At 32.9% G+C, this 13,318-nt stretch overlaps 1 protein-coding gene across 1 annotated transcript; it reads right to left on the reverse strand.

Annotated features, from left to right (window-relative positions):
• Positions 1-5,392: 5,392 nt before the first annotated feature.
• Positions 5,393-6,627, reverse strand: LOC107857272. Its single transcript, XM_047412845.1, has 4 exons — positions 6,553-6,627; positions 6,186-6,306; positions 5,928-6,109; positions 5,393-5,807 (listed from the first exon to the last, which is right to left on the reverse strand). Exons 1-4 carry the CDS (start codon positions 6,625-6,627, stop codon positions 5,505-5,507), a joined length of 681 nt encoding a protein of 226 aa, XP_047268801.1. The 3' UTR covers positions 5,393-5,504.
• Positions 6,628-13,318: the final 6,691 nt, after the last annotated feature.

The following is a 13,318-nucleotide window of genomic DNA, read 5'->3' on the forward strand; positions in this document are numbered from 1 at the left end:
CTCTTAGGTTCATGTCAGTCAGACAGTTAGCATTGTTCATGCATGTAAACCCTATTTATATTTAGTCTACCTCACTCGTATACTCAGTACATTCCTTCGTACTGATGCATTTGCGCTATGGTTCTTTCTTTTCATGTTACACCATAGGTTCAGAGACACGATCTCCAGATTAGCAGTAGCAGTAGAATTTCCAGTCGCAGAGATTCAGTGAGTCCTCTTTATTCGAGGATAATATGATTTGATTTATTCATTATTATTTTAGCTAGTTATCAATTTATGGAGTTAGTTGGAGACATGTTTCTTCAACTCCTTATTCAGGCAGCACTTAGAGGCTTTCAGATTCAATATTTAGACTTATGTTCAGATTTGATTCAGTTTTCAGTTGTTTTGGGTATCTTTCACCCATATGGATGTTATGTTTTGACAGATTTTTTATTCAGTTGAACCTTATGGCCTACATGTTCATGTTTTTCGCATTATTACATTATATATTCCAATGTATAGTTATAGATATCAGTCATGGGTTACCTTGTGATCCTTCGAGGTCATAAGCACCGTGCAGCATTCCGGTTCAGAAAAATTAGGGCGTTACATTTTTATATGCATGACCATTTTTTTATTAGTTAACATATACATAATCTATATTTTGTAATTGTGTAATAAAATCAATTTTATTCTTTCATTTTTTTTCTTTTGTGAAATAGTGTTTGACACCTAAAAAATGTTTTAGTTTAGTTTGTTTACTAATGAATAGTTAATTAGTTGTGTTGTATATGTTATTTTTCTGTTAAAGAATGTTTGATTTGTAAAATGGAAATCTTAAAAACATATAACCTAATACACTTACTTATAATATTATATGTTAATGCCTATTGCAGCTATGTATTTCGATGTTCCAATGAGGATTGCAAATGGAAGTTGGAAGCATTTAGTTACAAAAGAACAAATGTTTTTATCATTCAAAGATTTATCCCAGATCGTACGAGTTGTTTGAGTGATAGGGTACTGAAGAATATTTTGGTGACTACTGCTTTTGTATGTGTATTCATGGCTCCTAAGTTGGTTAACCATAAGTGAAAGCACACACCCGGAGACATCATTGAAGAAATGAAAGTTGTATATGGTGTTGATATAAATTATATGAAGGCATGGCGTGCAAAGGAGCGTGCCATAGCGATGCTTAGGGGTGATTCGGCTGATGGTTATAGACAGATGCCTAGATACATTTATATATTGAACAATGTGTATCCTAATTCACACATTTCAATGCACAAGTCGTGGAATAATCAGTCATGTATCTTCTTATAGTGTTCCATCCAATGATAAAGGGTTTTGAGTTCTGCAGACCCATTTTAGTTGTTGATGGTGCGCATTTGAGTGGACCATATTAAGGGACTTTTCTCTCAGCAAGTACACTAGATGGTGCAGGTATGTGAATTATTATTTTTTAATTTTTAGAATTTGCATTTCTTCTAAAAACACATGTTAGTGTATAACAAAAGTATTTTGACCAAAATACCCTTATTTTAAAGAATTTTTGATTGACTTTTATTAATATAGTTTATATGTAACTTAGGATGCATATTACCGCTTGCCTACGGGGTTGTGGATACGGAGAATAACAACTCATGGTCATGGTTTTTCAACCAGTTCAAAGCATCTTTTGGAGAACGTGGAAGCATGTGTGTTGTCTCTAATAGGAACGAAAGTATTATAAATCAGTTAGTGTTGTATATTCAAATATCCCACACCTTGCATGTATTTGGCATCTCTTAAAAAATGTGTGTGGTTACTTTTGTAAGAGCAAAGAAAGTATTAGCGATTTGTATTATTCAATGTCTAAGGCTTACAGAAAAGATGATTTTGACTACCTAATGGCAAAGAATGAAAAGGCTAATCTGAGAGTGAAAAATATCTACAAGAAGCTGAATATGAAAAGTGGATTAGGTGTCATTCACCGGTAAACAGAAGTCGGATGATGAGTTCAAATATTGCTGAGTGTATTAATGGGTGTTTGGTGGAGGCCCAGAAATTGTTAATATATGGATTCTTAGAAGAGGTGAGAATGTTATTTTGATCTTGGAATTGTAAAAACAGTGAGATAGCTTCTAATACAAGTATGACTTTGGGTCGTAGATTCAATGAAATTTTAACTCACAATGGTGTGAAAGATTTGAGGATGACGGTATGTATCAATTTTGTGATTTTTTTTACTGTTACTTTATATGTATTATTTTATTGACTGTAAAATATTTATTTTAAAAAAAATTCCAGAAAAAGTTGTATGTTTGAATTCTTTTGTTATCTGTTCAGGTGAAGGCACCCTCAGCTTATATATACACACTTTATGGATCTGGAAGAAGATACATTATCAACCTTGATAGTCGCTCATGCAACTATGGGATGTTCTAAATAGATCAAATACCTTGTCCTCACGCTATTGCCGCCTTGAAGGCTAAACATACAAAAGATTTTGGTCCATATTATTCTGAATACTACAAACTAGCCACTTTGGTGAAAACTTATAAAGTTCCAATTATTTCAATGCTAGATAAGAAAGACTGGAATGTTCCTAATAGTGTAGATGAGGAAGAAACCACTGGAAAGGGTGAAAATGTGTTGCCTCCGATATACAAAATACTTCTTGAAAGACCGCAGAAAGGGAGAAAAAAAATCCAGTGAAACACTTTCATCAAGCACAAATCGTTGTGAACGTTGCGAAAATGAAGGGCACAATAAACATTCCTGCAATTTCTTCCCAAAGGAGAACTAAGTTTTAGTTTTCATAAACTCTTGAAAATTAATCACTCGATTATCGTTATCCATTTTTTAGTAATGACTTCATTGAACATTTTTAGTTTGTTATTTTAACCTTGAAATAAATAAGATTTTTCTTCAGTTTATCATTTTTTTATGTATTTTTTTTCTCATTTGTGTTGTGTATGTGTTTGCTGGGATAATTAGTTTACCATTTTTTTTATGTATTTATTTGCTGAGATAATGACTTCATGCTTGTTTATTTGTAAAAAGTTAAGCAAATGTATATTTAAATGTTTACATATATACTGAATATATTTGTAGTAATTATAGATGACAAAATATTCTATCTATATTAGTACATGTACACGGATACAAAATTTAAGAGTCTAATATGAATCACAAAATAGTGTGAAAGAAAAAAAATAAATTACAGTAAAACTTCTTTGTCTACTTGTTATGTTTGAATGAATCAAGTTATGTCAAAATAATGATTGTGTTTTGTAGACTCAAATGCTATGTATATGAGGACATATACACTCATTTAAAAGTATATACCGTGTAGTTGTTTTTACAATATTGTTGGAAACTTTCTATTTATTTATGTATGTAAAGTTTTAATCCTATGTATATGTGGACCTATATATGCATAGTAATGAACATCAAATAGATACAATGGATACAATAATACTATGTAAATAAATCATATATAGAAATGCTATGTATATTACAGATATAAAAATGAATGTGTTATTAATATAGAAGTACTATGCATATGATGACATAAACGCACAGTCAAAAATCTGCATTGCTGGATTTTTTCAAACTTGTCGAAAACTATTCATCTGATTGTCCTTATCAATGTGTAAACATATGTATATGTATGCATATACACACAAACGAAAAAATACGATAATTTATTTTGAAGAAACAATAATTCTATGTATAAGTAGACTAGTTCACGCATACAAATACATCAAAAAATCATGTACAAAACACAATAATCATGCCAAAATATTTTTATCAATAATCCATAAACATAGGTTAAAAAATGTTATAACAGAATTGTAAAAACAAAACATCTAAATAATTTAAAATGCAACATTCCTAACAAATTCATATAAATAAAATCTGTAAATCATAATCATCTAACAACCTACTCAATGCTAACTATTGCCCTTTCATCTAGAAGTGGGTGTATTTTTTACCTTGATCTTGGAGGGACGCGTATTCCTTCACTTAGGTATTCTGCATACCCAGCAACAAAGTCTCCACAGTCCCTTCCATGCACAAAAACAAACCCGTTATTTTCTATAACACATCTTAAATAAATAAATCATAAAAACTTATATTAAGATTACTTACAAGCTTTCACATTCTTGTTGCATAATGTTTTCAACATACTCAACTACAAATAGGTGTTGATTCACTAATTGTGTCCTTTGACTCATTTTATCCCTATAAGCATCAAGATTTGGCCAATCTGTACGTGATGTTTCTTCAAAAAATCCACGATCGTACAGGTAAGTTGGCAGCATCACCGCTAACTTTTGAATATCGAGCGATGATTCCATATTTCTTAGATTGCACAGTGGGTCATACACACATATACGTCCATCCTTTAGAGCAATAACAGCTAATACCCAATGAAACTTTTAATCGCAGTTGACAGGAACATACACCTCATCCACTAGATGCCATGGTAACCCAACTGGAATGCAAAATCTCTTGATTATGTTTGTTATTGCCTCTTCATTCTCCACAACAACAGACTGAGCGTAATCCTGTTTAGTTAAAAGTACCGTATCTGAATCATCGGGATAATATCTACGGTACGTCTTCTCAATATAGCTCTTGAAAAATCAGTTTGTTGTTGTGAATCTATATTCCTGATCAATTCTTAATTTTGATTTCATCCTCAGGTGATAGAATATCACATCACGATGCTATAAAAATAAAATATAAAGCAGATTTTACACATATATATACTACTTAAATATACACAAACTGTTGTCCGTATATGCAAACTGCATATGTGTATTAATTTGTTCATATGTTATTTGTATATGCAAACTTAATATGTGTATTATTGCTTCATTTAAGCTGATAAAATGTACACATTTTGGTACATGTATGATAATAAGCTTTCGTATATGTATGTAAATATGAATGTTTTTTAAAAAACAATTCAAATTAAAAAAACCTCATGTAACATAGTTATGTATATTGTTTAATATATATAACTGTGTTATGTATGTGACACAGTTATGTATATTATTTAATATACATTACTGTGTACGTATATAATACTACATACATAACTTTGTTGTGTATATTTTATAATATACATAAGCTTTCGTATATGTATGTAAATATGAAAATTTTAAAAAAAGAAAATACAAAGTAAAAATACCCCATCGTTCTAGCATGAAGTTGTTTTAGACATCAAGTAAAACCAATTTTTAGACCGAGCTTGAGCAACAACAAAATCGAATTTAGGAACTCCAAGAGAGGATGCTTTTGCTATGTTGTGGTCCTCATTCATTTTTCTATAAAAATGTTAAATTTTGTTAGTAAGAATAAAATATAAATTGTATATACATATTGACAAAAAATATTCATTAAAATAATGTTAAAACTTATTTTTTTGCATGACACTTCAATAGACCTTCGTCAACCCATTTCTTGTACTCTATGATACCCCTCGACATATCTTTAGATATTATGAAACCTTCAAATGCAAATTTCTATTTTAAACATGTGGTTTCATTCTCAAGAGTCTTTGAACCAGAAGCATACTCTGTCAGATATAGTGACTTGAAAACTTTAGATTTAGTCCTGGTTCTCTTAGCAGGAATTTTTGTAGCTTGATGAGCCGCAACAACTATATCAGGAAAATCTAAAGAAAGTTGACTATCAAATATGAAATGCGGGTTAAGAGTTTCTTCAATGGATTTAACAACACATAGAGGAATATCATCCACCGGTGCTTCCATTATGGCATCTATCTCGGCTTGGGTAAATTCTGGAATGGTACTCAAGTAAACATCCTAAAAGTGAAATTTTATGTGTTTAATGTTAGTTTTGTTTATACGCATTAATAAAAATAGTGTCATGTGCATAAAATTTGACACTTAAATTAGAAAAAAAAAATCACTTTATGTATTTACCGTATGATCTTTATGGATATTCTCTATCATAGCTGTTTTAACTTTGGAGTAATCCAATTTCTGATTTACCACAGCTTTGACAAGAGAATCAAATGTGGCAGCTCCAATATCCTTCGGTTCCTGATTTACCACTTCTTCGATAAGAGCATTTAATGTGGAAGTTCCAACATCCGCACTAAAACCTTCAAAATCCAGTTATAGATAATATAAAACATATACAAAATTAAATCAGTTTATTATTTTAATTATAAGTTTTACAATATGAGATATCTAAACTCGGATTGTTTTTGTACATGACTATGGTCCTCACAACAATAGTTTCCTCCCTTATATCATCACCAAACGATTTTTCTAATGATTTATTAATGTTACCGACAACCTAAAAGTTTAAAATATATATTGCATTGTTTATGATAACGTTCTCATTTGGATATATTAAATATGTATATTATAAACATATATATATGATATATTAAATATACACCGTAATAACAATATAACAACCATGCACATCAGTCAACATACACGACAAACTAAACTAACAATATATCATAAATTATAAAAAAAATTAAGATAATATCATCTATGAAATGACCTATGTGAAGGTATTATTTTGAAAACTTACCTTTTTTCCTTTCTCTTTCGATCTTGTGACGATATCCATCTCATCGACATTGTTTATTGTTGGTGCACCTCCCATTGTAAAACCTCCCACTTCATCATCCTAATGACATTATTATTAAATATAGGTAAGAATAATTTTAATAGCATCAATGTAGGATAACAAAAAAGACATATTTATAAAAAGTATCGCTTTTCCTTTGTCTTTCTGCTCTTTTGATGGGACATCTTCCTTTTGTTAACATTCCACATCATGATCCTTTTGATTTTGTTATGAAATATATGTAAAAATAAATTCAAAAAAATCAACTTCAACAAAGAAGTTGTCATAAATAAACTTTAATTGCTTCAACCACAAACTAATTGATTGTTTCCTTTCTGGCCAAATGTTTGATTCTTCACCGATCTAATTTAATAAACAAAATATTAATTGCATTGGTATATATTTCATAATACAGTTATGTATATTGTCGACCATACACAACACATATATGTATATTATAAAATATACACCACGCAGTTATGTATATTATAAAATATATACAACACAGTTATGTATAATAAATATTATACATAACTGCGTTATATATATATAGAGTAATGTACATAACTATGTTATGTATATAGATTAATGTACATAACATAGATTATGTATAATTATCAATATACATATGAAGTTTGATTATACACATGACTGTTTTTGTATATTTATGTAGTCTATATATGTGAGCAATTGTTAATGAAATTAAAGCCAAAAGAACATACAACAATTTATGATGTATATGAACATTATACAATAATTTTATCAAAATATAATATAAACGAGAAAAATGTTAAAGACACAAATATAATGCAAATAGAAATATAAATTTGTTAATCATATAACTGTAATGCCCTAAAATTTGATTCCCAGAACGCCACACGGTGCTCCGAACTACAATTAGTCCTGAGCTAACCCTGGCTGCCTTCTACTAAATCTGAATCTCAAAATAGAGGGATATGAATATAAAATCATAATAAATGCAGAAAAACTAGCTGAATTATTTAAGTATAGCTGAAAATACTAATCTCATTAGTCTAACAAGGAAAATACTGAAAATCTAAATACTACAACTAAAATCTAAAATCAAATCTAGTAGTCTGACAAGCCTCTACTGACTGAATCTAGAGAGTCATTGGGACAGGACCCAACAGACTTATACTATCTGAAAAGAATACTGAATCATCTACTAATAAACTAGAAATCTGAATAACTATGTCCCCGAACTATGAGGACTCACCAACTGTAAGTATGTAGATGAGATGCTCGAAAATCATCCACGCTGCTGAGACTGAGCACCTAAACCTACATTACGAAACAATGTAGCACATAGAAGTATATGTGGACTAGTACTTTGGGAATGTACTGAGCATATGGAGGTGGATGCAATAAGTAAGCAATATCATCCAGTTTATAAAATCATGCATGCTAAAGGTAAATGACTTACAGCGGCTGGAGTAATCTGAAAACTAAAGATCATAAATCATGAACAATAAAGCATATAGTATAAATCTTGTGCGCCATTACATTTAGTTCTAAAATCTGTATTTTGTTCTTATTCTCAAATCATACAGACTAAGTAAAATCTGTAAGTCTACATTTGAAGTCTTATGTAAAACAATATTTTAAACTCGAGAACATTAAATACTTTATCTTAAGGGTTTAGAAATCTGAAAACTTATTCTACAAGGGAGATTCTTCTAACCTACATAAACTATGTGAGCATTCATGGAGTCCAATGTTCTTGCGCCCTAAGGAGGAATCCTCGCGTTGGGAAGAGGAGTTATACTCTTGCCAGGGAGTATAACCTATTTATGTGATCACATATCTATCATCCATGTAGAAGTGGGAACAATCTAAATCCTATGTTGGCACATAGTTCTGGGGTATTGAACCATAGTAACATACCTATCGTGATGCTAAATACTACTCCCATTAAATATGTATGCTCATTCTGATGGAAATCCACTTCTAAAATAGTATAATGGTTTATAATGAAAACCAACTGTATATCTATAAAGCTAAAGCTATAATCTGAATCTATAAAGTGGAATTCATATCTATTCATGAGACCAAAAGGTCAAATCGTTATCAATAATCTGAAAAGAGTCTAGTCATAAAGTTCTCATAGCACAATCAACCTTGAAATAACAATCTTTAATTAGGGATTAATGACTCATGCATCAAACTCATGTTAAAACATCATTATATTCATGCTTGGTAATGTAAACATTTATAAATCAACTTAAAATCTGAAAATTTCTACAATATGCATGAAAATATGAACATAGACATGCAATTCAACTTCTAAATCCCTTGAAATCTCATAATCTCATAAATATCCATATTGGGTGTAAACCCTAACTTTAATCCCATGGGAAATCACATAAAATTCAGTAAATTTGTAATTAAAATAAGTTTTAGACATAAGGATGAAAGGATTATCCTTGTTGAAAAACCCCCCAATAGCTCAATTGATGAACTAGATGCTAAGACGTGAATCTTGGATCCCTATTGATGCTTTGGAGATGAATTCCTAGAGTTCTTGAATTAGGAATCCTTAATCTTGAATTTTCTTGGAGAATTAATGGAGAAATTGGATTTTCTTGGAGAGAAAGTTTGATGATCTATGGTTTTATTTTGAGAGAGAATTGATGAAATAAGCATAAAGTTCTTCGGAATATGCTTAATTCTTTGTTTAGGAAGGATTGAAGCCTTGGGGATTGACCACAGTACCCCTGTTAATATTTATGCGGAACTGAAAAAACAATATTTTTCGAACTGGATGGCCATCGCGACATGCCACTATCGCGGTGGCTTACTGGAAATTGACGAATGGGAACTGGGCTTCATCTGCGACGCCCCACCATCGCGGTGCTCCTTTGGAGTGCCATTTTAGCTACTGGCGCGACGCGCCAACATCTTGTGGGTCTACTAAAAATGGACAACTGGGAATTTGGACTTCTTCGCGATGCGCCAAAATTGCGAAATCTCACTAAAAATTGACAATTGTGATTTTACACTTCTCCGCGATGCGTTACGGGTGCAAATCATGGTGTTTTACGATGAAAACTTAAAATAGCCATAACTTCTTACTCGGTTATTGGATTTAGGGAAATCTTATATCGTTGGAAAGATAATTCAAAGTCCTACACATTTGAGGGTCTAAATCTAGAAAATTCTATATGTATGAAAATTCATTCTCTCTAGAAGCCAATACATGACATTCTCAATGTTAAATTGAACTAGGAAAAGTATGGGGTGTTACAATATCTCCCCCTTGAAAACTTTCATCCTCGAATGCTGCTAGTTCGACTAAGGAGACCGAGGAATCTGAGGTTATATGATAGCATGCACGACTTAAATAAATTGCACAATTGAATCTAAATTATACTGAGCTTCTGAGCTAATCCGTGAGTGCATGAATTTTCAATGAGGACGACTATATAGCTAAATCTGAAATTGGAAAGATACTGAATTAAGAAAGAGTATTACCTTCGACTGAATCTAAATTTGTGAAAAGAAGGTGAGGGTACTTGGCTTACATATCTACTTCTTCTTCCTAAGTGGTACCCTCAACAAACTGATTCCGCCAAAGAACTTTGACCAAGGGAACTTCTTTGTTCCTCAGTCTATGGATCTGATGATCTAAAATCTCAACTGAAATCTCTTCGTATGAAAGGTTGTTCTGAATATCTGAGCTTTCTAGAGGAACTACAACAGTGGAGTTGCTGATGTACTTCTTAAGCATAGAGACGGGGAATGCAGGATGAACGGCTTACAAGTCTGCGGGCAACTCAAGCTCATAAGTTACTTTCCCAACACAGCTCAAAACTCTATAAGGGCCAACATACCGAGGACTAAGCTTTCCCTTTTTGCCAAATTTCTTCACCCCTTTCTGGCTGAAATCTTCAGATACACTAAATCACTAGCCTGAAACTCGAGTTTCTTTCTTCTCATATCTGCATATGATTTCTAACGACTCTGGGCTATTTACAATCTTTCTCTAATCAACTGAACCTTCTCCATAGCTTTAAACACTGTGTCAGGCCCAAGCAAAGTAACCTCACCCACTTCAAACCAACCTATGGGTGATCTACATATCCTTCCATAAAGATCCTTAAACGGGGCCATCTGTATGCTAGAATGGTAACTGTTATTATAAGCGAACTCAATCAATGGCAAATACTCATCCTAACTACCTCTGAAATCAAGACCACATGCTCTGAACATATATTTTAGAATTTGGATGGTCCTCTCTGCTTGACCATCTGTTTAAGGGTGGAAAGTTGAACAAAGATGGACTTAGGTACCAAGACCTTTCTGAAAAGCTCTCCAAAATTGGGAAGTGAACAGAGTACCCCTATCTGAAATAATAGATAAGGGAACTCCATGTAGTCTGACTAACTCTCTGATGTATAGCTTAGCAAAATCTTTAGTTGTATAAGACGTGTGAACTGGCAAAAAATGTACTGACTTAGTCAATCTGTTTACAATAACCCAAATTAAGTCATGCTGACGATGCAAATGGGGTAAAATAGTGATAAGATCCATATTCACCTCTTCCCACTTCCAAGTAGGGATACCAAAATCTTGCAATGAACCACCAAGCCTTTGGTCCTCTACCTTAACCTATTGACAAGTTGCACACTTTACTACAAACTCTACTATATCCTTCTTCATTCCACTCACCAATAGATTTCCCGCAAATCGTAGTACATCTTGTTGGCTCCTGGGTGTATTGAATAACGCGCGCCATGCACTTCAGCCATAATCTTCTGTCTCAACTCATCAACACATGGCACACACAATATAATTTGGTTTCTCAACACACCATCTCCCCCTTAGGAGAAAACCTCTACCTTTTGGTCTTTAACTGAGACTGACTCCTTCAGTTTGACCAAACTAGAATCCATATCTTGTTTCTCCTTCACTTTCAAAACTAGGAAAGATTCAAAGCTACTCTGAACCCAAACATTCCTTTCGGCTGAACCAACTAACCTAACACCCAATCTAGCCAAATGATGAACTTCTCAAGCTAACTCTTTCTTATCGTTCTCCACATGAGCAATAATGCCTATACACAATCTACTAAGGGCATCTTCCACTACATTGGCCTTGCCCGGATGGTACAACACACTCATCTCATAATCTTTTAACAATTCTAACCACCTTCTCTGATGGATATTCAACTCTTACTGGATAAACACATACTTCAAACTCTTATGATTCATGAATACATCAACATGCACCCCATACAAATAATGTCTCCAGATTTTCAAAGTAAACACAACAGCAGCTAATTCAAGATCATGGGTTGGGTAATTCTTTTCATGAGGCTTAAGTTACCTAGAGGCATAGGCTACTACCTTACCTCTATATATCAGAACACAACCCAAACCAACTCTAGAGGTATCACAATAAACCATAAAACCATCTGTACCATCAGGTAATGCTAAAATGGGGGTTGAAGTGAGTTGAGTCTTCAAATCCTAAAAACTCTTCTCACAGGAATCTGACCACAGGAACTTAACTTTTTTTGGGGTCAATCTAGACATAGGAGATGCTATAGAAGAGAAACCCTCAACAAAACGTCTGTAATAACCAGCTAGACCCAAGAAACTCCTAATGTCTGACGGAGAGATAGGTCTAGGACAATTTCTTATGGCTTCTATCTTTTGGGGATCAACTCTAATACACTCACTGAAACAATATGACCAAGGAAAGCTATTGACATTAGCCAGAATTCGCACTTGCTAAATTTGACAAACAATTAGTGATCCCTAAGAGTCTATAACACAATTCTAAGATGGTCTGCATGATCATCCTCACTACGAGAGTAGACAAGAATATCATCAATAAAGACTATGACAAATATGTCCAGATATTGTTTGAACACTCTGTTCATTAAGTCCATGAAGGCTACTGGGGCATTTGTTAGTCTGAAGGACATGACTAGAAACTCAAAATGACCATAATAAGTTCTGAAAGTTGTCTTTGAAATATCACATTCCCTTACATTAAGCTAATGATAATCGGATCTAAGGTCTATCTTAAGAAAATAACTTGCACCTTGTAGTTGATCAAATAAGTCATCAATTCTAGAAAGAGGATATTTGTTTTTAACTGTGACTCTATTCGACTGACGATAGTCAATGCACATACGCAAAGAACCATCTTTCTTTCACATGAATAGGACGGGGCGCCCCATGAAGAAACAATAGGCCTTATGAAACCTTTACCTAAAAGATCTTTGAGTTGTTCTTTCAACTCCCTAAGCTCTCCGAGAGCCATACGATATGGAGGGATAGAAATAGGCTAAGTATCAAAAAGAAGATCAATACCGAATTCTATCTCTCTATCGGGAGGTACCCCTAGGAGATATTCTAGAAAAACTTCAGGAAACTCATTGACCACTCAGACGGACTGAATTATTGGAGTCTCAGACCTTATGTCTTTGACTCGAACTAGGTGGTAAATACAACCTTTGGATATCAAATTTCTAGCCTTAAGATAAGATATGAAATGACTTTTGGGAGACACTGAATTACTGACCACTCAAAGACTAGCTCATTTGGGAACTGAAACATCACCACTAAGGTGCAATAATCTATGGTTGCATAACAAGAATGGAGCCAATCCATACCAAGAATAAGATCAAAATCAACCATATCTAACTCTATTATGTCTTCTAACATGACCTTATGAAGGACAGTAATAAGACACTTTC

Source organism: Capsicum annuum, chromosome 1 (genome assembly GCF_002878395.1).
Source record: "Capsicum annuum cultivar UCD-10X-F1 chromosome 1, UCD10Xv1.1, whole genome shotgun sequence".
In the NCBI taxonomy this organism is placed as follows: domain Eukaryota; kingdom Viridiplantae; phylum Streptophyta; class Magnoliopsida; order Solanales; family Solanaceae; genus Capsicum; species Capsicum annuum.

Bases quoted from the DNA above. Each gene is read 5' to 3' on its own strand.
- LOC107857272 (XM_047412845.1), bottom strand. From the start codon at position 6,627: ATGGGAGGTGCACCAACAATAAACAATGTCGATGAGATGGATATCGTC. The intron at 6,110-6,185 runs GTAAAACTTATA...TGGATTTTGAAG, and splicing joins GAGTTTAGATATCTCATATT to GTTTTAGTGCGGATGTTGGA. The intron at 5,808-5,927 runs GTAAATACATAA...TTTCACTTTTAG, and splicing joins ATATCCATAAAGATCATACG to GATGTTTACTTGAGTACCAT.